The following is a 24,697-nucleotide window of genomic DNA, read 5'->3' on the forward strand; positions in this document are numbered from 1 at the left end:
TTGTCCCTCCCAAATCTCATGTTGAAATGTGATCCCCAATGCTGGAGGTGAGGTTTGGTAGAAAGTGACTACATCATGAGGGTGGATCCCTCATGAACAGTTTAGCACCATCCCTTTGGTGATAACTGAGCTCTCGCTCAGTTAGTTCACAAGAGATCTGCTTGTTTAAAAAGGGTATGGGACCTCCTCCTTCCTCTTGCTCCTACTGCTACCATGTGACATGCCTGTTCCCCCTCCGACTTCTGCCATGAATATAAGCTCCCTAAGGACTCACCAGAAGCCGAAGAGATGCTGGTGCCATGCTTCCTGTACAGCCTGAAGAACCGTGAGTCAACTAAACCCTACTCTTTTCTTTATAAATTACTCAGTCTCAGGTATTTCTTTATAGCAATGCAAGAATGAACTAGCGCAACATCAGTAAGAAAAAAAGGGGTGAAAGCTACCTGTTACAATGAGAAAATCTGACTAGAAGTCAAGAAACTAGGATTCGAGTTCCCACTCCAGCAATAATCAGCTATGGTTTTAGTTTCCTAAGTTGTACTTGAGTGACTGGAAGGAGAGCTAAACTATATACCAAAGAAGATGAATGGCTAGTTGTAACAGGGGTAAGGTGGACTTTTATTATGAATTTCTAGGATCTAGTGCTAGCTCCAACATTAGAGGATATTAAGACTAATGCAATATACAACTTGTTAACCACTAAGCAAACTAACTTAGAAATATATGTGGTTTTTATAAGCAAAGCTTATGTCTATTTGATTTAAATTGGCTGTACAATAGCAAAAGTGCTAAAAAAGGCATACCAAATGCATCACATGATCACTTCTTTATCTGACAGAGCACAGGCATTCTATTTGGTGAAGAAAACAAAATAAATCTTATTGTTCCATGTTTTCCCACAACATAACCTTTATTTCTATAAAGTTAACATAGTATAGGTGATTTCATCTATAATAGTATCTTTTTGGAGTTTTACATTCAAAATTTGTTTTCATTTCATTTTATTCTGAAAACTCTTCATAAGGTCAAAAGGGCATATTATATCCATCTTAAAGTTCAGGGCAGTTTGCCCAAGGTAAGGTCAAAATTTAGAAATCAAGGATTCTGGATCTCTAGGTCACAGTGATTTCTACTATCCCTTTATGCATGCACTCACTGAGTTGTATTCTTTCATTAGACAAACATGTATAAGGAACTGGGTTGGGTACTTCTTGTGAGGACCCAGCTTTTAGTTTTGACTTCATTGTTCTCCACCAATAATCACTTTGTAATCCTAAGCAAGTCACAACTTCTCTGAATTTTAGTTTCTTGATCTGTAAAATTGAGACAATAATATATGCTCTTTCTATCATTCAAAATTCGTGTGGAGACTAAATTAGATAGAAAATTGAGGGTTGAAAAGAATTCTATAGGTCTAATTTAATACTCTCCTTTTACAAATACACAACAGAGAAGCTAAATTATTTGCTCAAGCTCGTGTTAATATTTTTTCCTTTAAGAGTTGAGGTCTCTCTATATTGCCCAGGCTAGACTGGAATTCCTGGGCTCAAGAGATCCTTCCACCTCTGCCTCCTGAGCAGGTGGGGCTCAGGAGATGCACATTAATTTTTAGTAACTGGGATTAGAATCCAGGTCACTTAACACCTAGTGAAACTGGTCCTTTCATTATACTTTGCAGCTTCTAGAGTGGGTGAAAAATTTTTGAAAGCTACAACCCACCTAGCCTTTCCCAGTTAAGGTTTTATGACCAAATTCAGCCTTTATGCAACAAGGCACATATTATATGTGAAGAATTAACATCTTCTAGGAATTCAGAGTAGGACTAGGTTACGTAGCATCCTTGAGAGAATGGAGAAAATAGTCAAATAGTTTTCTGTGTTTTGGGATGAGAAAGGCAGCATGACTATACTAATGGGACATTATTACCAGGAATGGCTCAAGCCTTCAAGACCTGAAACTTAAAATTTTGTATTCAACTGTAAAGGCTAGCCTTCATTACACATCATCTCCTCAAGAAGCTCTTTACTAAATTCGTAGACTCTCATCTTTATGTGTTACTAATAGCTATTGTTATATCTTGTATTGCAATTATTTCTTTGTTTTGTATTATTCTTTTTTTCTTTTTTTTTTTTGAGACAGAGTCTTGTTCTGTCACCCAGGCTGGAGTGCAGTGGCATGATCTCTGTCATTGCAACCTCTGCCTCCCGGGTTCAAGCGATTCTCCTGCCTTAGCCTTCTGAGTAGCTGGGATTACAGGTGTGAGCCACCATATCTGGATGATTTTTTTGTATTTTTAGTAGAGACAGAGTTTCACCATGCTGGCTGGGCTGGTTTTGAACTCCTGACATCAAGAGGTCTGCCCGCTTTGGCCTCCCAAAGTGCTAGGATTACATGCATGAGCCACCACACATGGCCTTTTCATTCTTAATTGAATTGCATGAATATGTCTTAAAAGGCAAACTAAGTACTGTGGAAGTACAGAAAAGGAACTGATGAGACTAAGAAGACTCCATAGAAAAGACGTGATACGATTCTAAGAGCTGGAGATGAGGAAGCAGCAAGAGAGTTCGAAAAAAGATAAGGAAGAAGGGACAACTCAAGTGTATGCACAGATAAATATGCTTATTAAAGTTTTAAATCTTATCACAATAACATTTTCACTCCTCTTGATTTCCTTTCCCTACTTGTCTGAACCTGCTTCAACCATCATTCCCATCAACTTTTACTTTGCTATAATCATCATTCATCACCTTTTAAATCTTTCCTCTTCTACTTCCATCCAACTCTATAAAAGTTGGTTCAACTCTTTGAACTTGGGTAGATGACTCACATTCTGGTAAAAAGTACCATAAAGTATTAAGTGTTTACAATAATGAAAGGAAGGTAAATCACTTCCAAATGATACCAATAGACTTATGATAATACTAGTCTAGAATTTAAAATTTTTCCCCCTTAGGCTAAAAGATCTTTCTATAGAAAATAAATATATTCTGTCAACATAAATTACAAATGTTCATTTCTCAAATTGAAAAAGGTTTATTTGTTTCTACACTTAAATAGAAAATTTTATCATAATGAGCATCAAAAGAATCCCAAATGAGAAAACTGCTTTTTTCATTAGTATAAATTAGAGATGGAAGTCACATTTCACCATGGCAAACACATGCTGCATGCAAAATGACTAAAGTAAGTTTAGAATAATTCTTTTAAAATTTTAAAATATCAGTGTTCCATATTTTTTTTCTTTCTTTCTTCTTTTAAGAGACAGTGTCTCGTTATGTTGCCTAGGCTGGAGTGCTGTGGCTATTCATAGGTGTCATCATAGAGCAACGAAGCCTCAAACTCCTGTGGCCTTAAGTGATCCTCTTGTCTCAGCCTCTAGAGTAGCTTCAACTACAGGTGTGTACCACTATGCCTGGCTCACACTTTCTTTTGAACTTAAATGAATTTATTTCTGTTTTAAGTCTCACATACTCTCTTATCTGATTTTTTTTTTTTTTTTTTTTTTTTTTTTTTTTTTGGCATATCCCCTGTTCTCAATGTTACGTACAATTTCAATTATGGCCTTCAAAACTTTTAATGAGAGAATTCTTTAAAGTTTTAATCAATTCCTGTTTGATCAATTTTATAGTAAAAGAACATGGTGTCTTACTGTGGAAAAAAAATCTTTTAAAGAAGAATGCTATTGAAACATAAAGGGAAGTCTTTTACAAAATATTTAATCTTATACATGTTTCTTGGGCAACCTGGTTTCAAAAATCAGAAATCCTTAAACATAAAGAATGTAAGGTGACTCCTTGATCTATTACACCTAAGAGGGAAAAAACTCAACCTGCAGAGGTTGCAGTGAGCCAAGATCGCACCACTGTACTCCAGCCTGGACGACAGAGCGAGACTCCATCTCAAAAAAAAAAAAAAAACAAAAAAAAACAGAACCAAAAACCCAACCCAGCAGCTTAAGCACTGAAAGTATTCAAAGAATCAGAATCAGATGTCATTAAATTTTAAAAACCAACGCATTACATAATGAAATTCACTCTATTTCATTCTTTTTATTTATTTACTTATTTATTTGAGAACAGGCCTCTCTATCACTCAGGCTGGAGTAAAATGGTACAATCATAGCTCAATGCAGCCTCAATCTCCCGGGCTCAAGTGATCTACCCACCTCAGCCTCCCTAGTAACCAGGACTACAGGTGCACACCACCACACTTGCCTAATTTTTTGAAACAGGGTGTCACTATGTTGCCTAGGCTGGTCTTGAAATCCTGGTCTCAAGTGATCCTCTCATCTCAGCCTCCCAAAGTGTTGGGATTATAGGTGTGAACCATAGCTCCCGGCCAAGATTCACTATATTTTGAATTGGTTGTATATGTAGGCTATTTTTTTTTAAGACAAGGTCTTGATCTGTCACCAGGCTGAAGTGCAGTGGTACAATCAAGGCTCACTGCAGTCTCAACCTCCTAGGCTCAAACAATCCTCCCACTTCAGCCTCCCAACCAGCTGGGACCACAGGTTCACATCACCACATCCAGGTAATTTTTAAATTTTTTATAGAGACAGGATCTCCCAAAGTTGATACACTATATTTCAAATCAGTCTACATGGTCATTATGGCAACATTCCTAAAAAGGCTTGTCTTCCCCATTTTTTAAAGTTATTATACTTTAAGTATTGGGATACATGCGCAGAATGTGCAGGTTTGTTACATAGGTATACACATGCCATGGTGGTTTGCCGCACCCATCAATCCATCATCTACATTAAGTATTTCTCCTAACGCTATCCCTCCTCTAATCCCCCACGCCGACAGACCCTGGTGTGTGATGTTCCCCTCCCTGTGTCCATGTGTTCTCATTGTTCAATTCCCACTTATGAGTGAGAACATGCAGTGTTTGGTTTTCTGTTCCTGTGTTAGTTTGCTGAGAATGATGGTTTCCAGCTTCATCCATGTCCCTGCAAAGGACACGAACTCATCCTTTTTTATGACTGCATAGTATTCCATAGTGTATATGTGCCACATTTTCTTTATCCAGTCTATCATTGATGGGCATTTGGGTGGGTTCCAAGTCTTTGCTATTATAAATACTGCTGCAAATAAACATACATGTGCATGTGTCTTTATTGTAGAATGATTTATACTTTGGGTATATACCCAGTAATGGGATTGCTGAGTCAAATGTTATTTCGGTTCTAGATCCTTGAGGAATCACCACACTGTCTTCCACAATGGTTGAACTAATTTACACTCCCACCAACAGTGTAAAAGTATTCCTATTTCTCCACATCCTCTCCAGCATCTGTTGTTTCCTGATTTTTTAATGATTGCCATTCTAACTGCCAGGAGATGGTATCTCATTGCGGTTTTGATTTGCATTTCATTAATGACCACTGATGATGAGCTTTTGTTCATATGCTTATTGGCCACATAAATGTCTTCTTTTAAGAAGTGTCTGTTCATATCCTTCCCCCACTTTTTGATGGAGTCGTTTGCTTTTTTTTCCTGTAAATTTGTTTAAGTTCCTTGTAGATTCTGGACATTAGCCCTTTGTCAGATGGATAGATTGCAAAAATTTTCTCCCATTCTGTAGGCTCCCTGTTCACTCTGAAGATAGTTTCCTTTGCTGTGCAGAAGCTCTTTAGTTTAATAAGATCCCATTTGTCAATTTTGGCTTTTGTTGCCATTGCTTTTGGTGTTTTAGTCATGAGGTCTTTGCCCATGCCTATGTCCTGAATGGTATTGCCTAGGTTTTCTTCTAGGGTTTTTATGGCTTTAGGTCTTACAGTTAAGTCTTTAATCCATCTTAAGTTAATTTTTGTATAAGGTGTAAGAAAGGGGTCCAGCTTCAGTTTTCTGCATATGGCTAGCCAGTTTTCCCAACACCATTTATTAAATAGGGAATGCTTTGCCCAGTGCTTGTTTTTGTCAGGTTTGCCAAAGATCAGATGGTTGTAGATGTGTAGCATTATTTCTGAGGCCTCTCTTCTGTTCCATTGGTCAATATATCTGTTTTGGTACCAATACCATGCTGTTTTGGTTACTGTAGGCTTGTAGTATAGTTTGAAGGCAGGTAGTGTGCTGCCTCCAGCTTTGTTCTTTTTGCTTAGGATTGTGTTGGCTATATGGGCTTTTTTTGGTTCCATATGAAATTTAAAGTAGTTTTTTTTCTAATTCTATAAAGAAAGTCAATGGTAGCTCAATAGGGATAGGATTGAATCTATAAATTACTTTGGGTGATATGGCCATTTTCACAAGATTGATTCTTCCTATCCACGAGCATGGAAAGTTTTTCCATTTGTTTGTGTCCTCTCTTATTTCCTTGAGTAGTGAAGTTTGTAGTTCTCCTTGAAGATGTCCTTCATATCCCTTGTATGTTGTATGCCTAGGTATTTTATTCTCTTTGTAGCAATTGTGAATGGGAGTTCACTCATGATTTCGCTCTCTGTCTATTATTGTTGTACAGGAATACTTGTGATTTCTGCACATTGATTTTATATCCTGAGACTTTGCTGAAGTTGCTTATCAGCTTGAGATTTTGGGTTGAGACAATGGGGTTTTCTAAATAGACAATCATGTACTCTGCGAACAGAGACAATTTAACTTCTTCTCCTCCTATATGAATATGCTTTATTTCTTCCTCTTTTCTGACTGCCCTGAACAGAACTTCCAATACTATGCTGAATAGGAGTGGTGAGAGAGGACATCCTTGTCTTGAGCCACTTTTCAAAGGGAATGCTTCCAGCTTTTGTTGATTCAGTATGATATTGGCTGTGGGTCTGCCATAAATAGCTCTTATTATTTTGAGATATGTTCCATCAATATGAAGCTTATTGAGAGTTTTTAGCATGAAGCAGTGTTGAATTTCATTGATGGCCTTTTCTGTATCTATTGAGATAATCATGTGGTTTTTTTTTTCATTGGTTCTGTTTATGTGATGGATTATGTTTATTGATTTGCATTTGTTGAACCAGCCTTGCATTACAGGGATGAAGCCGACTTGTTTGTGGTGGATAAGCTTTTTGATGTGCTGCTGGATTTGGTTTGCCAGTATTTTATTGAGGGTTTTCACATTGATATTCATCAGGGATATTGGCTGAAATTTTCTTTTTTTGTTGTGTCTCTGCCAGGTTATGGTATCAGGATGATGCTTGGCTTATAAAATGAGTTAAGGAGGATTCTCTCTTTTTCTATTGTATGGAATAGTTTCAGAAGGAATGGTACCAGCTTCTCTTTGTATCTCTGGCAGAATTCAGCTGTGAATCCATCTGCTCCTGGGATTTTTTTGGTTGGTAGGCTATTAATTACTGTCTCAATTTCAGAACTTGTTATTGGTCTATACAGGGATTCGACTTCTTCCTGGTTTACTCTTGGGAAGGTGTATGTGTCCAGGAATTTATCCATTTCTTCTAGATTTTCTAGATTATTGGCACAGAGATGTTTATAGTATTCTCTGACGGTAGTTGGTATTTCTGTGGTATCAGTGGTGATATCCCCTTTAGCATTTTTTGATTGTGCCTATTTGATTCTTCTCTCTTTTCTTCTTTATTAGCCTTGCCAGTGGTCTATCTATTTTGTTAATCTTTTCAAAAACACCAGCTCCTGGATTCATTGATTTTTTGAAGGGTTTTTTGTTTCTCTCTCCTTCAGTTCTGCTCTCACCTTAGTTATTTCTTGTCTTCTACTAGCTTTTGAATTAGTTTGCTCTTGCTTCTCTAGTTCTTTTAATTGTGGTGTTAGGATGTCAATTTTACATTTTACATCCTTTCTCTTTCTCCTGTGGGCATTTAGTGCTATAAACTTCCCTCTAAACTCTGCTTTAGCTGTGTCCCAGAGATTTGGGTATGTTGTGTCTTGGTTCTCATTGGTTTCACAGAACTTCTTTGTTTCTGCCTTAATTTCATTATTTTCCCAGTATTCATTCAGGAACAGGTTGTTCAGTTTCCATGCAGTTGTGCAGTTTTGAGTGAGTTTCATAATCCTGAGTTCTAATTTGATTGCACTGAGGTCTCAGAGACTGTGTTATGATTTCCATTGTTTTGCATTTGCTGAGGAGTGTTTTACTTGCAATCATATGGTCAATTTTAGAATAAGTGTGATGTGGTGCTAAGAAGAATGTCTATTCTGTTGATTTGGGGTGGAGAGTTCTGTAGATGTCTATTAGGTCTGTTTGATCCAGAGCTGAGTTCAAGTCCTGAATATTCTTGTTAATTTTCTGTCTTATTGATCTGTCAAATATTGACAGTGGGGTGTTGAAGTCTCTCATTATTATTGTGTGGGAGTCTAAGTCTCTTTGTAGGTCTCTAAGAACTTGCTTTATGAATCTGGGTGCTCCTGTATTGGGTGCATATATACTTAGGATAGTTAACTTTTCTTGTTGCGTTGATCCCTTTACCATTATGTAATGCCCATCTTGTCTTTTTTGATCTTCATTGGTTTAAAGTCTGTTCTATCAGAGACTTGGATTGCAACCCCTGCCTTTTTTTTTTTTTTTTTTTTTTTTTTTTTTTTTTTTGCTTTCCATTTGCTTGGTAAATCTTCCCCTGTCCCTTTATTTTGAGCACATGTCTTTGCATGTGACATGAGTCTCCTGAATACAGCACACTGATGGGTCTTGACTCTTTATCCAACTTGCCAGTCTGTGTCTTTTAACTGTGGCACTTAGCCTGTTTACTTTTAGGTTGATTTTGTTATATATAAATCTGATCCTGTCATTTTGATGCTAGCCAGTTAGTTTGCTCATTAGTTGATGCCCATTAGTTTCTTCATACTGTTGATGGTCTTTACAATTTGGTATGTTTTTGCAGCAGTTAGAACCAATTTTTCCTTTCCATATTTAGTGCTTCCTTCAGGAGCTCTTGTAAGGCAGGCCTAGTGGTGACAAAATCTCTCAGCATTTGCTTGTCTGTAAAGGACTGTATTTCTCCTTCACTTATGAAGCTTAGTTTGGCTGGATACAAAATTCTGGGTTGAAAATTCCTTTCTTTAAGAATGTTGAATATTGGCCCCCACTCTTTTCTGGCCTGTAGGGTTTCTGCAGACAGATCTGCTGTTAGTCTGATGGGCTTCCCTTTGTAGGTAACCCGACCCTTCTCTCTAGCTGCTTTTAACATTTTTTCCTTCATTTCAACCTTAGTGAATCAACGATTATGTGTCTTGGGGTTGCTCTTCTCGAGGAGTATCTTTGCGGTGTTCTCTGTATTTCCTCAATTTGAATGTTGGCCTGTCTTGCTAGGTTGGGGAAGTTCTCTTGGATAATATCCTGAAGTGTTTTCCAACTTGGTTCCATTCTCCCTGTCACTTTCAGGTGCATCAATCAAATGTAGGTTTGGTCTTTTCACATAGTCCCCTATTTCTTGGAGGCTTTGTTTGTTCCCTTTCATTCTTTTTTCTCTAATCTTGTCTTCACACTTTATTTCATTAAGTTGATCTTCAATCTCTGATATCCTTTCTTCCACTTGATCAATTTGGCTGTTGATACTTGTGTATGTTTCACAAAGTTCTTGTGCTGTGTTTTTCAGCTCCATCAGGTCATTCATGTTCTTCTCCAAACTGGTTATTTCAGGTAGCAATTCCTCTAACCTTTCTTCAAGGTTTTTAGCTCTCTTGCATTGGGTTAGAATATACTCCTTTGGCTTGGAGGAGTTTGTTATTACCCACCTTCTGAAACCCACTTTTGTCAATTCATCAAACTCATTCTCTGTCCAGTTTTGTTCCCTTGCTGGCAAGGAGTTGTGATTCTTTTGAAGAGAAAAGGCATTCTGGTTTTTGGAATTGTCAGCCTTTTTGTGCTGATTTTTCCTCATCTTCATGGATTTATCTACCTTTGGTCTTTGATGTTGGTGACCTTCAAATGGGGTTTCTGTGTGGACGTCCTTTTTGTTGATATTGATGCTATTCATTTCTGTTTGTTAGTTTTCCTTCTAACAGTCAGGTCCCTCTGCTGCAGGTCTGCTGGAATTTGCTGAAGGTCCACTCCAGACCCTGCTTGCCTGAGTATCACCATTGGAGGCTGCAGAACAGCAAAAAATGCTGCCTGTTCCTTCCTCTGGAGGTTACATCCCAGAGGGGCACCCACCAGATGCCAGCCAGAGCTCTCCTGTGTGAGGTATCTGTTGACCACTACTGGGAGGTGTCTCCCCAGTCAGGAGGCATTGGGGTCAGTGACTCACTTGAAGAGCCAGTCTGTCCCTTAGCAGAGCTTGAGCACTGTCCTGGGAGATCTGCTGCTCTCTTCAGAGCCAGTAGGCAGGAACATTTAAGTCTGCTGAAGCTGCACCCATAGCCACCCTATAGCACCCTTCCCCGAGGTGATCTGTCTGAGGGAGATGGGAGTTTTATCTGTAAGCCCCTGACTGGGGCTGCTGCCTTTTTTTCAGAGATGCCCTGCCCAGAGAGGAGGACTCCAGAGAAGCAGTCGAGCTACAGTGGCTTTGGTGAGCTGCAGTGGGCTCTACCCAGTTCTAACTTCCTGGTGGTTTTGCTTACATTGTGAGGGGAAAACCACCTACTCAAGCCTCAGTAATGGCAGATGCCCCTCCTCCCACCAAGCTCCAGCATCCCAGGTTGACTTCAGACTGCTGTGCTGGCAGTGAGAGTTTCAAGCCAGTGGATCTTAGCTTGCTCTGTGGGGGTGGGATCCACTGAGCTAGACCACTTGGCTCCCCGGCTTCAGCCCCCTTTCCAGGCAAGTTAACAGTTCTGTGTTGCTGGTGTTTCAGGTGCCACTGGGGTATTGAAAAAAAAAAAAAATCCTGCAGCTAGCTCAGTGTCTGCCCAAATGGCCACCCGGTTTTGTGCTTGAAACCCAGGGCCCTGGTGGTGTAGGCACCCGAGGGAATCTCCTGGTCTGAGGGTTGTGAAGATCATGGGAAAAGTGTAGTATCTGGGCCAGAATGCACTGCTCCTCATGGCATATTCTGTCATGGCTTCCCTTGGCTAGGGGAGGAATTTCCCTGGTCCCTTGAACTTCCCTGGTGAGGTGATGCCCCACCCTGCTTTGGCTCGCCCTCCATGGGCTGCATCCCCTGTCTAACGAGTCTCAGTGAGATGAGCTGGGTACTTCAGTTGGAAATGGAGAAATCACCCACCTTCTGCATTGATTTCGCTGGGAACTGTTCCTGTCTTCACCATTTTAACAGACTCAAGCTGTTCCTGTCTTTACCATTTTAACATCTATCTGGCTCTGTTTAATTTTCACTCCCCTCCAAAAAATCCATACGATAAATAAATTGATTCTCAGAGTTAACTTCCAGAAGTGTAGAGATCTCAATTAAAATAACAGTTTGCCTGAGTTTATCAAATACAAAAGTATCTATTAAATACAATTGATTCTATGGATTCATTACCTCCCTTTGCAAGTAGTTACTCTGTATTTTTCCAATTCTAACCTAAGAATTTTTCAAAGTTTCTAAATTCCCCTTTGGTTCCTTAGTTAGAAGCCAAATTTAATATCTGGAAAAAATGCAATATTCAATTATCTTCTTCCCATTGAAACAGTCCCTCTGCTACTGCTCTCCCTCAGTAGGAACAACTTGCAACAAAATTCAAGTTTATGATTCACTCATCAGCAAACATGTGAGAATCATCTACAAAGAACCAAGAATTGTGTTAAGAATTATACAAATATTTACTATGATACTGATAATAATGAAAAACCTAATTCAACAAATAGTAATCTATCCATTTTTAAGCCCCAATAACTCAAACACTTTGGGAGGCCGAAGCGGGTGGATGACTTGAGGTCAGGAGTTCAAGACCAGCCTGGCCACATGGTGAAATCCTCTCTCTACTAAAAATACAAAAATTAGCTAGGTGTGGCAGCGGGCGCCTGTAATCCCAGCTACTAGGGAGACTGAGGTGGGAAAATCGCTGGAACCTAGGAGGCAGAGGTTGCAGTGAGACAAGATCGCAGCAGTGCACTCCAGCCTGGGCGACAGAGTGAGAAAACAAAAAGAAAAAGAAAAACTATAGATGAATGATTTAAGTGAATAACAAGTCAAGTGAGTAATGACAATATGTAGGAGAATATTCCAAATAGAATTAATACATTTTAATTCTTTGAATGAGAAAATGCCATATTCAAAATGAAAGTAAAAGTAGGACAAGATCAGCATATACAACTGCATATATTTCATTAAAGATGACTAAAGAGGAGACTATCAATTTGAAAGAAGATTACTAAGATTTTACGGTTTTTTTAAACATACTGAACCAAATTTTTTTTAAAAAGTAAGACATAATTACTAACAGAAAATTTTTTCCAATGAGAATACAAGCTTATTAACTAATTACTCCTTTTTTCATTAATGCTCACTCAGCTTCTACCAGTCTTCTAATAAGAACACACACATACCTTTTTTCTATACCAAATGTGATACAAAGATATTCAACCCTTCAAATTTTTAAGTATTGGTTATAAGTAATACTCATCTTTTTTTGTCATTTGATAATAGATGAATTTTCTAGTCCAGACAGTAGAAATAGATTATAGTTCATCAACAAATGACAAAAATTGCTGAGTGTGAAAGAATGGTGCAAAACAACACAAAAGATATTACTGTAATAAGTTATTTTTAAGCTAGCTAAGTAATTTATGAGAAAAAATAAATTATTCTTAAATTACTTAATACCCAAAAGGAAGAGTTTCAGCTTAAACTAGACCAAATTCAAAAAGATAATAACAGTAAGGCATAACCAGATCTAGCCTTTTCTGAAAAAATATTTAAAACAAGAAAAACATGTGCTATAGAGGTTGTGATATCCTCAATCTTTGAGGAAATAACACCTATATTTAACTACCCTCACCTTACACACACTTTCTTCTGATTTTGGAGTTTTTAAAATGTAAGTATACTTTTTTTTTTTTTGGAGATAGTCTCGCTGTCGCCCAGGCTGGAGTGCAGTGGCTTGATCTCGGTTCACTGCAACATCTGCCTCCTGTGTTCAAGCGATTCTCCTGCCTCAGCCTCCCGAGTAGCTGGGACTACAGGCACACACTACTGAACTAGGCTAATTTTGTATTTTTAGTAGAGATGGGGTTTCACCATGTTGGCCAGGCTGCTCTTGAACTCCTGACCTCAGGTGATCCACCTGTCTTGGCCTTCCAAAGTGCTGGGATTACAGGTGTGAGCCACTGCGCCTGGCCCAAAATATGAGTATACTTTAAATATAAATATATAGAGAAACCATTCATAGAAACTTTTAAATGAAGACAAATCTGAAATATAATCCAATATATAGTTAATGTCATATTAAGGGGTTAAGGGAAGAGCTGGGAGGAAGAAGAAAGATAAGACTATGAACCTAAAATTTAGCCAGGTAGTAGGATTTTTATTCTCTAAACCTTATTTCAATCAATTTAAGGTTAAAAAAATTTTGTTTAAAAGGATGCAACTTCATTTTGTGCTTAAAAAGTAAGATTAACACCACACCAAAGATAAACATTCTTGAATTTGTTCTTTGGTGAAATGAGTAATTTAAAAATTTAAACAGCTCTAAAATATTAATTCAACTTCATAGGAAAGAGGAAAGAATGTTAGAAAATTGCTTATCAAAAAATAATGAGACCCAGGATAAGAGCTACTCATAATCATAACAATTAAATATTGAGGATTTTTCAGAAACCGAGTCAAATGCTTTTTATACCTTAAAGATTAAAGGCCCCCGTTTCATAGTCATTGAACAGTTCTTTGAAATGCTATGTAAAGATATCACTAACAATTGCAATTTATAAATACACACCCATATACATTTTCTTTTCTAAAATGTCATATCCCAAACACGAAAACAATCGAATAGCAGAACAACAGGATTAATAGTGTTTTTTTTTTTCTTTCAATTATTACTACTGAAACAAATCAAACCAACTGAGAGGTTGCCAGCACCCCAGAAGGCATTTCCGCATAAAAAGAGTTAATGAGCAGACCTCGCAGTTAAACAGCCAGTGACCATTTGCAAGCCTCCTAGGTATATTCCCAGCAGACACACTATCAGATTAAAGGAAGTGCAAACAAACTGGGCTGAAACTTTCTTTGTCAAAACCCAGCCTCTTCTTCCTGTGATGTCATATTACAAATCTAGCAAGCCTTTCTTTTTCACTTCAGAGAAAGCGACCTCAAGATACAGCTGGCAACTGAGGAAAAGGCCTCAATTCGGCAAGCGCTAACATGCTTGGGAATTTATTTTGGAACCTTTAAAAGACTCTTCTGCTTACCCACCATCTGGGATCCACTGCAGGAAAACAAAAAAGGAAAACTTCATTTAAAAGAAGCAAGAAGTAAAATGGGACAAATTCGGAATGTTTAAGTCTCTGAAACTCTGCACTGAAAAGAAAATAAGATTGATAACTTAAGCTTAACATTCTGAGGCATAAAGAAACATTAACTTTGGAGTATTCATCTTGTCTACTGAAATAGAAGTTTAGAAGACAAGTGGTTTCATTCTGGTCACAGATCACATCTTTTCTTTAAATTTATAATCCTATGGGTTGGCCTCGTTGACTGTATTTTTTAAAGGTTGCTCGTCAGTTAACTGAGCCTTGGAATTCATGGATTTTCTAAAGACTAACAAATGAAAATATTTTCCTGTTGAAGAACCCAGCGGAAATTTTACAGCAACAAATTTCATGTTTCTTTTGGATATTTTTGAGAAAAATGAAATATTTATAAAACCATCCAAAGATCCAGATAATTTACAAATAAATTGAAGGTGATAATATGAATACCAAAGGAGACTGCAGCTGATGAAAGTGCTTCCAAACTGAAAATTGGACGTGCCTTTACGATGGTAAGCGTTAACAGCTCCCACTGCTTCTATAATGACTCCTTTAAGTACACTTTGTATGGGTGCATGTTCAGCACGGTGTTTGTGCTTGGGTTAATATCCAATTGTGTTGCCATATACATTTTCATCTGCGTCCTCAAAGTCCGAAATGAAACTACAACTTACATGATTAACTTGGCAATGTCAGACTTGCTTTTTGTTTTTACTTTACCCTTCAGGATTTTTTACTTTACAACACAAAATTGGCCATTTGGAGATTTACTTTGTAAGATTTCTGTGATGCTGTTTTACACCAACATGTACGGAAGCATTCTGTTCTTAACTTGTATTAGTGTAGATCGATTTCTGGCAATTGTCTACCCATTTAAGTCAAAGACTCTAAGAACCAAAAGAAATGCAAAGATTGTTTGCATTGGTGTGTGGTTAACTGTGATCGGAGGAAGTGCACCGGCGGTTTTGGTTCAGTCTACCCACTCTCAGGGTAACAATGCCTCAGAAGCCTGCTTTGAAAATTTCCCAGAAGCCACATGGAAAACATATCTCTCAAGGATTGTAATTTTCATTGAAATAGTGGGATTTTTTATTCCTCTAATTTTAAATGTAACTTGTTCTAGTATGGTGCTAAAAACTTTAAATAAACCTGTTACATTAAGTAGAAGCAAAATAAACAAAACTAAGGTTTTAAAAATGATTTTTGTACATTTGATCATATTCTGTTTCTGTTTTGTTCCTTACAATATCAATCTTATTTTATATTCTCTTGTGAGAACACAAACATTTGTTAATTGCTCAGTAGTGGCAGCAGTAAGGACAATGTACCCAATCACTCTCTGTATTGCTGTTTCAAACTGTTGTTTTGACCCTGTGGTTTACTACTTTACATCGGACACAATTCAGAATTCAATAAAAATGAAAAACTGGTCTACCAGGAGAAGTGACTTCAGATTCTCTGAAGTTCATGGTACAGAGAATTTTATTCAGCATAACCTACAGACCTTAAAACGTAAGATATTTGACAATGAATCTGCTGCCTGAAATAAAACCATTAGGACTCACTGGGACAGAACTTTCAAGTTCCTTCAACTGTGAAAAGTGTCTTTTTGGACAAACTATTTTTCCACCTCCAAAAGAAATTAACACATGGACATTTTAAAGTCTTTAGTATAAAGAAAATTTGTATTCAATGTGTTAAGCATTAACATGTATTTTATTTGTGTATATACTCCATCTGATTTTTCTGAGCCATTTTGATTTGTTCCTTCATTAAAAAAATCTCTTAAAGTTATTCAGTGTCTAAAGTGACTGATTTAAATTATGTGGTGACAATCTGTAATGTCTTTGAATGATTTAATTTACTAAATTATTTTATACTAATTTATATAAGTTTAAGTATTTAATATTTTTATTCAACATACCGTTTTTATTTTGAATTAAAACAACTAATCGTATTTGTTAAACTATGATTAACAAATGAGAAAGAAGAGTAATTTGAAATAATCAAATGTTTTGGGAGTACTTTAAAATACATATATAACTAAAAACGTAGTCTTCTGTAGAAATGGTGACATATTAACATTGTTGTAAGATCTTGAGCAGTAACACACTGATAACATTTGGGGAGTTTGGTTTGTGTAGGCAATTTGTAGAAAGCAGATGCTATCTATATGATATTTTGATTTTCTGTATATAATGCACTCAATTTCAAAATGACACATGCCACAAAAATTGAGAGGGAGAAAACTAATAAAATGTCATTTTGCTAAGTTTTTACTTAGCAAAAAAATAAAATACTACCATAGGTACATTTTAAAGGCGCACTTACATCACAGTCAAGAACTTACGTTTTAAGTATGTTAGGTCGGAGAAACACCAGAGATAGTGAAATATAGTACTTGGCATTTAGAAAGTAATATACAGTCACATGTTGCTTATGATGCTTGCTTAGGTAATTATGTCATGCAAGCATCATAGTGTCTTACACAACCCTAGAAGGTATATACTACTGTACACCTAGGTTTATATGGTATACCCTATTGCTTCTAGGCTACAAACCTATACAGCATGCTACTGTAAAGAATACTTTAGGCAACTGTAAAATAATGGTACTTGTGTATCTAAATATATCTCAACATAGAAAAGGTACAGTAAAAATACAGTATGATAATCTTATGAGACAACCGTCGTATATGTGGTCATTGACCAAAATGCTGTTATGTGATGCATGACTATAAATATTTTCTTTTCCTTCACTCTTCTGGCCATTTTAAGCCAAATATTGGACAGTTCAAAACATTATTTTAAGTAGGCAAGATGTTATTGTATGTAAAAATGATTTATTAAGGACACAGTTCCTTTCATTATAAAGCAACAAAACTACAAGGTCAAAAAACTAAACAAAACTATATTTTCATTTCACTAAACATAAAATGGGTATGGCTCTGAGGTATACTTTAGAAAAAAGTACCAAGTACACTAAAACTTTTTTATTATCCAACATATTCGTTTTTTAAAAAAATTCAGGCCGGGCACGGTGGCTCACACCTGTAATCCTAAAACTTTGGGTGGCCGAGGCAGGTGGATCGTAAGGTCAAGAGATCAAGACCATCCTGGCCAACATGGTGAAACCCTGTCTCTACTAAAAATACAAAAATTAGCTGGGCGTGGTGGCACATGCCTCTAGTCCCAGCTACTCGGGAGGCTGAGGCAGGAGAATCGCTTGAACCCAGGAGTCAGAGGTTGCAGTGAGCCAAGATTTCACCACTGCACTCCAGCTGGGCAACAGAGCAAGACTCCATATCAAAAAATAAATAAATTAATTAATTAAAAATAAAAAATCAAGCAGTTCTCCAAAGTTAACTAAAAAAGAAGGGCTTCTATTTAAGAAAAAGGACATGTAATTAAATTCAGCATCCAACCTATCTGATTTTTACTGTCTTAATCTTTTAAGTCCTGAATACAACTTGGACAAAAAATTCTTTTAAGACAAAAATTTGATTTTTGCTGTTCTCTAGGTTTGAGCTGCAATGATTTCAGAAAAACCACAATCATTTGCTAGACAGGTAAACCCATTTTCAATAAAATAACAGTGGGGGGTTTTCTTTAGGGATCCATGTTTTCCTTTAGATAAACCTAAAGCAAAATACATCTTTAATGCCTTCAGCCCAGGAATTCCAGGTTACAGTGAGATATGATCACACCACTGTACTTCAGTATGGATGACAGAGCAAGACCCTATCTCAAAAAAAGAAAAAAAAATAATAAAGAAAGAAAAGAAAAATGCTTAGAACAAACCCAAAAACTAGTGAAGAATACTAACCATGGTCCTTTATATCCCAAGAGAAGTATATACATAATATAAGTGTTTTCTTCCATTGACTTGAAATCCCTTTATTTGATATCACACTTCAGTAAATAAAAATACACTCTTTCTTAAACATACTGAGTTGAAAAGCAACTACCAATCTACCAATCTGGGGCAAACGGGTGGAGAATTCTGTAACTTTGAGATTTCTCGGAACTCTCCTCAGTTTAAAGATCTCAACTTAAGGCAAGATCGCAAAGCATGAATATAACTTTAAAATACAAGTAAAACAGTCATTAAATAGTTGTTATTACTATGTTCATAAACTTTTTGGTGTCTCTTGTCAACAGGAAGATAAATGAATCAAAAGTTTTGTAAGATTCTTCATAAAGCAATACATAACAGATAACAAACATAGTTTTCTCATCTAGAACTTCAAATACTGGGTAAATCTTACCTATGGGAAAAAAGTGTACCAGAACAAAATTTATTTTCCTTTGTTAGTGTTGTACTTTGTGGTAAATCATATATTCTGAGGGTTTTCTCTTCCCTTCCCCCTTTATTCAGAAAAACCTATATTAATATTAGAACTCTGATAATTTTACTTTTCATTACCTGAAAATGATAGCACTAAGCCCCCCTACAAAAACTGTGCCCACTGTTATTAACATTTTCATAAAACAGTAGATGATTTGACTAATCTTCCTTCCCACATTAACTCTCCTCAAAGGAACAGAGTTAGCTAAGAAAATTTTTCAGGTGTGGAAAAATGGCTTTCCGGCATCCTAATAATTTCTGAACTTAGAAATCATCTTTTCTGAGAAAATATCAAGTACCTAGTTTTAAAAAAGCATAAAAATATATGTATTTTTATTATATGTATTATATATTATATATATAATATATTCACAGAAAATTAAACTGAATATACTACTAAAGGAGTTATCAACGAACCTTAATATTCTACGTTCAAAATGCTGAAAAGTAAATTGGAAATATAAATCCTAATTATAGATATTGGTATTTAAAGAAATTAGCCACTAAATTGAGAAATATAAAATAGAAAATGGAGCAAACTTCATATTCCCATCCAAGAAACATTTGGTTCATGAATGGTACATAGTTATCAAGAATCTGAAGCAATTGCTTTTTGGTCCTACAATTTTGGACACTTGATGAACCAAGTATTTTGTCTTTTGTCAATATATTAAGTTACTATTTCCAAGAAGAAGCTTTACTACCTTCCAGCACCTAAACTTTTTTAGTGCCTAAATGCCAATCCAACTCTGGATGTCACAAATGTTCTTAGTTGTGAATAATTTTTTGTGTAGAAACGATTTTATAAACAGTGCTTAGGCAGGGATAAAATCTTAAAGACTCCAAAAACAAACTTTTTGAAAAGCTTTTTGGGGCTTTCCTAAAAATTGAATTACCCATTTATAACATGGCTCCTAAGAAATAAATTACAAATTAAAAAGGGCTAATGAACAAACTTAAGAATGTAGAACATATTAATATCTAAACTGACCAGAGTATTTAATGATCAACATTACTTATTTAGCAACATTTTCCAGATATCAACATGTACATATTCCTAAGATCTCTAATTCTCAAATTTCTATTTTCTCTCTTTATAATTTTTACTTAATGTCAGACAGTTTTATGAAAGTACAAAGAATGTCCATTAAACAAGGCAACAGACCAGATAATAAATGAATAGGAGATTAACGCCAGGCAAACTTCTCCCTCTTTTTTATTACCTTAAAATGATAGCGTTAAGCCTCTCCCACCTTCCTGTCTTCCTGCCCCCAAAAGATTTACTACAATAACCTCTTAAAAGGGTACAAAATTACCTCTTTTATTGGAAAAGCAGTGTTAAAAACAGAATTCAAATGATAGAGCCCCAGAAGGGGTATAATTCAAAAATTTAATAATCAGTTTTCTCAAAACTTGGTTTACTCATAATAGATTTCAAGCAATTTTTAAAAATAAAAAAAGTTTAAGTAACTGTAAGAAACAATTATGTGTTGTATACTTACAGCAGAGTTACAGTTAATAGCCATGGGATAAATGTGCTAAGTTCCATTATCATCCTATCAAAATGGCTTCTGGAACATTCACAACTTAGAACAGAAAGGGCCTGATGGTCATCTGATATAACTACATCTTAGGCTGAGGAAACTGAGGAACTATAAGACTAAATATGAGACACAATATCACATAACAAATTAAGGTAGAGCCAGGGTAAGAACTCCGTTTGTTTGTTTTTGTTGGTTTTTAATAGAAAGATGAGGTCTTGCTATATTGCCCAGGTTGGACTTGATACCTGGGCTCAAGCAATCTTCCCAATTCAGCCTCTCAAGCAGCTGGGACTACAGGTGCAGGCCACTGCACCTGGCTGAACCCAGTTTCTTTGTTTTTACTCATCTAATTATTTAATGGTGGCAAGGCAAGCACCACAGGCAAAGGCCCTGTGGGAGAGAACTTGGATACTGAAAGGATTAAAACATTCAAAGTGGCTGGAGAAATAGGGCTGACATCTTACATGTACTTATAGGCCATGTTAAGACCACGTTAAGTGCTGAGAGGCTGTGGAGAGTCCTCAAGAATTTTAAGGTAGGGGAAACATGATCAAATAAAGATTTGTCTGATACAGGGTAGAGATGCATTTGTCTTCAGCAAGAAAAGAAAAATAATCAGAATAAGAACTATATTTATACATTTAAAGGGCCCTTCTTATCTTTTTTTTCTGATTTGTCCTTTCTCCCTTATTAAAATGGGAGAAATTCTTTTTTAAATGATGGTGATAATAGATGAGAAGACTATTTTAATGTCATTACTTGGCAAAATTTGGACAGCAGCTGTCATGGAGAAATTGCTACCCGGAATGAAAAATAGTACAAAACTTATGGATGGGATTTGGCAATATCTAACATACACATATACACACACATTAACCCTTTGACCCAACATTCTCACTTCTAGGTATTTATCCTCAAGACACAATTTCAATTATATGAACATACACACACATAACACACACATACATACACACACACACACACACAAAGCTATTTATTGTGGTAATATTCAAAATTGCAAAAAACTGGAAACTACCTAGATGTCCAATCATAGAAAACTAGTTGAACAGACTGTAGTATATATACACAATACAGTACTATGTTGCCATGATAATGAGAAATATCTCTATAAACTGATAGGGAATGACTTCAAGAAGGTAGTGTTAAATGAAAAAAGCAAAGCATAAAAGAGCACACATAGTATGCCACCTTTTGTATAAGAAAAAGGCAAAATAAAACATGTATAACTGCTTATTTTTATAAAAAGAAACAGAGGAAAGATAAACCAAAATACAAGGGTGGGGTGGGAAATGGGATAGAAGGAATATCAAAGAATATGACATTTTTCAGATCATACCTTTTTGTATAGTTACGACTTTGGGAAACATGTTAGTGTTTTATACGGGGTATTGACAAACTTTCTTCTCAAGGAGTAGACAGTAAATATTTTAGGTTTGCAGGCTCTACTGTCTTGCTGCAACTTCTCAACTCTGTACTGCAGTGCAAAAGCAGCCACAGACAATATATAAATGAATAAAGTGGCTGTGTTACAATAAAATTTATGGTCTGTGGACTGTGCATGCCATCTCCTGTTATATGTAGTCAAAACTGTGGGCCAACAAAGATGGGGGAAAAACACCCTAGAACTTCATTTATTTTAGTGTCTGGCACAAACTGGTCTCAATAATTAGAATGAATCTTAAAATTCTTCAAAAGCCCGAGGAAAAAAGGCAAATTTTCTTTCGTTAATACACAAATTCATTATTACTCTTATTACTTCATTTATCAACTTTAAACTGTATTTGTTAAATTCCCACCATTTAGATGAGGTTATACAATTGCTAAAAGAAACCATTTTGTTGTTGAAGGCATTCTTTTTGAAACTATCTGATTTCTCATGTGGAACAAATATTTTCTGGGCTTGTTGCATCCTAGGATTTTTCGCATTTTTCTCCCTGCACTGGTGTGATGGTTTCACTCTTTATTAGGTCTCATGATTTCCCTTTTGTGGATTCTTTTTTCATTTAGTTAAAGCACATTCCCTAGTTATTTCATTTCAAAAGGGCAGTCAAGAGATAAACATTCGGAGTCCTTGCATTTCCAAATTTCATTTTGCTCTCATATTTGACAAATTTTAGTTTATAAAATATCCAGTATTCCTAGTGAGAACTTCTGTGCTGATCTGGATCTCATTCCCATAAAATAACTTACTTTTTCTCTCTGGAAGCTTTTATAATTTTCTCATTATCTTTAGAATTCTGAATTTTTCGCTGGGTGGGGTGGCTCACACCTGTAATCCCAGCACTTTGGGAGGCCAAGGCGGGCGGATCACGAAGTCAGGAGTTTAAGACCAGGCTAACCAACATGGTGAAAATCCGTCTCTACTAAAAATACAAAAATTATCTGGGCATGGTGTCATGTGCCTATAATCCCAGCTACTAAGGAGGCTGAGGCAGGAGACTCGTTTGAACCCAGGAGGCAGAGGTTGCAGTGAGCCGAGATCACACCACTGCACTCCAGCCTGGGTGACAGAGCGAGACTGTCATAGGGAGAAAAAAAAAAAGTATCCACATTCATTCATCATGCTCGGCACTATGGACCTTTCCATCTGAAGCCCCCTAGTTTTCATTAGTTTTGGAATTTTTTTTTTTCCTGTTCTTTTTTATTATTTTCTCTCCTCCATTTTCTCTGGTCTTTCTTATGGTAATGAATAAATATTGAACTGAGGTACCTGAAAATACCAAAGTAAGGAACTACATAAACCTACCAGTACAATAGTTTATTGTATTTTCCTCCTAGGAAGAACTGCCTTTCCTATTTCTTTTTCTTTAGGTTTGTTACAGAAGTCTGGGTTTACTTCAGTTTCTGTTCTGCTTCTCTCTTTGGCACCATCAGGAAACCCTAGCCCTGTGTCTACAAGTGTACACAAAATTTGAAGGTGGGGGCAGGCTTGTACCTGTATAGTTTATGCATTACACAACAGCATGGGGCTTTAGCCTAAACTGCACACCAAGCTTAGTGTTGCTGTGTCCAGATGGCATCTTTTTATAATTCATTAGTACAGAGGAAGGTGCTTTTTTTTTTCTTTTTTCTTTGAGACAGTGTCTCATTCTGTCACCCAGACTGGAATGCAGTAGCACAGTCACGGCTCACTGCAGCCTCAACTTCCCAGGCTCAAGCAATCCTCCCACCTCAGCCTCCCAATTATCTGGGACTACAGAGGTGCATTTTCTTTATTCTCATAGGCTGGCATGGCCTTAGATGGGGGACTGGTCCAGGTGTTTCATGTTCTTAAAATGTTGCTCACAAAGTGTAGTACCCAGTCCAGCAGTATCAGTATCACCTGGAAACATATCAGAAATACAAATTCTTGGACCCTACACTGGAAACTTTGTGACTGGGCCCAGCAATCTGTAATCTGTGTTTTAACAAGCCCTCCAGGTAATTTTGATGCATGCTCAAGTTTGAGGACCATTGCCAGATAGCACTTTAGAAAACCTTCCTGATTATTGCCCCACTCTCTGCATCTGCTACTTGGAGTTTGGGGGCTCTCTAAGACTCCCACTTCCACAAGTCCCCTTTCCTGGGGGTGTTGTGTGCTGTGGTTTTCTCTACTTTATCATATCCACAACAGTCTTCATTTATTTTTTATACTAAAAAAAAAGAATCAACTCCTCCACATCCCTCCATAGTTTTTCTGCTTCACAGTCTGAGTACTGCTGGGTTCCACTCCCCTGTGATATGTGTCTTTTTTGTCATTTCTGCAGGGTTTGCCGGGAGAAAGGAGGTAGAAGTGTGTGGTGAGTCTGCTATTCCAATGCGCTAAGTTCCAATATCTCATTATAAATGAGAAACAGTCTCATTTTTAAAAGCAACTGTACAGTCCAAGTTACACAAAAAGTCATATTACTTAAGCCCTTTTACTGCTGCTAAAAAATAACAGTGTTTTTACATCAAAACACAGGACATCTTTACATTACTAACAACATAACCTTAAATTTAATTTTCTTTTAAAACTGATAATTTTCCAACTAATTTTACCAATTATTGTTAGCTCATATTTTAATAGGACATAAAACCTATGAGTTATAGGTTTTATATATAAAAAAGTTTAAAAGATTTTATATATAGTACTTTATGAACAGAAGAAGTTTATTTAAATAAAAATGAATACTACTTAAGACTTTGGGAGTCTTACTCTGGGAGGCCAAAGCAATAGGATCACTTGAGTCTAGGAGTTTGAGACCAGCATGGGCAACAGCAAGGCCCTGCCTCTACAAAGAATAAAAAAAATTAGCCGGGTGTGTTGGCTCACACCTGTAGTCACATCTACTAGGGAGGCCGAGGTGGGAGGATCACTTGAGCCCAAGAGTTCAAGACTTCAGTGAGCTATGATTGTGTCGTTGCACTCCAGCCTGGGAAAACAGAATGAGACTTGTCTGTTAAAAAAAAAAAAAAAAAAAAGTTTTCTGCAAGGGATTTCTCTACTACTCTCCATCCCTTCCCCAGGCCATTTATTCTTCATTGGAACT

At 36.7% G+C, this 24,697-nt stretch overlaps 2 protein-coding genes and 1 long non-coding RNA gene across 6 annotated transcripts in view; 2 read left to right on the forward strand and 1 right to left on the reverse strand.

Annotated features, from left to right (window-relative positions):
• LOC105490695 (RB transcriptional corepressor 1) overlaps positions 1-24,697 on the reverse strand; it is a 175,477-nt gene that overhangs the window by 45,057 nt on the left and 105,723 nt on the right. The window lies entirely within an intron of this gene.
• Positions 1,247-10,094, forward strand: LOC139359110 (uncharacterized). Its single transcript, XR_011614799.1, has 3 exons — positions 1,247-2,602; positions 3,263-3,399; positions 9,949-10,094. It is a non-coding gene; the product is annotated as an uncharacterized lncRNA (long non-coding RNA).
• LOC105490693 (lysophosphatidic acid receptor 6) lies at positions 14,102-16,068 on the forward strand. Its single transcript, XM_011756558.3, has one exon. The coding sequence runs from the start codon at positions 14,784-14,786 to the stop codon at positions 15,816-15,818; it is 1,035 nt and encodes a 344-aa protein (XP_011754860.1). The 5' UTR covers positions 14,102-14,783; the 3' UTR covers positions 15,819-16,068.

The sequence above is a fragment of the Macaca nemestrina genome, chromosome 16 (assembly GCF_043159975.1).
Source record: "Macaca nemestrina isolate mMacNem1 chromosome 16, mMacNem.hap1, whole genome shotgun sequence".
Lineage (NCBI taxonomy): Eukaryota > Metazoa > Chordata > Mammalia > Primates > Cercopithecidae > Macaca > Macaca nemestrina.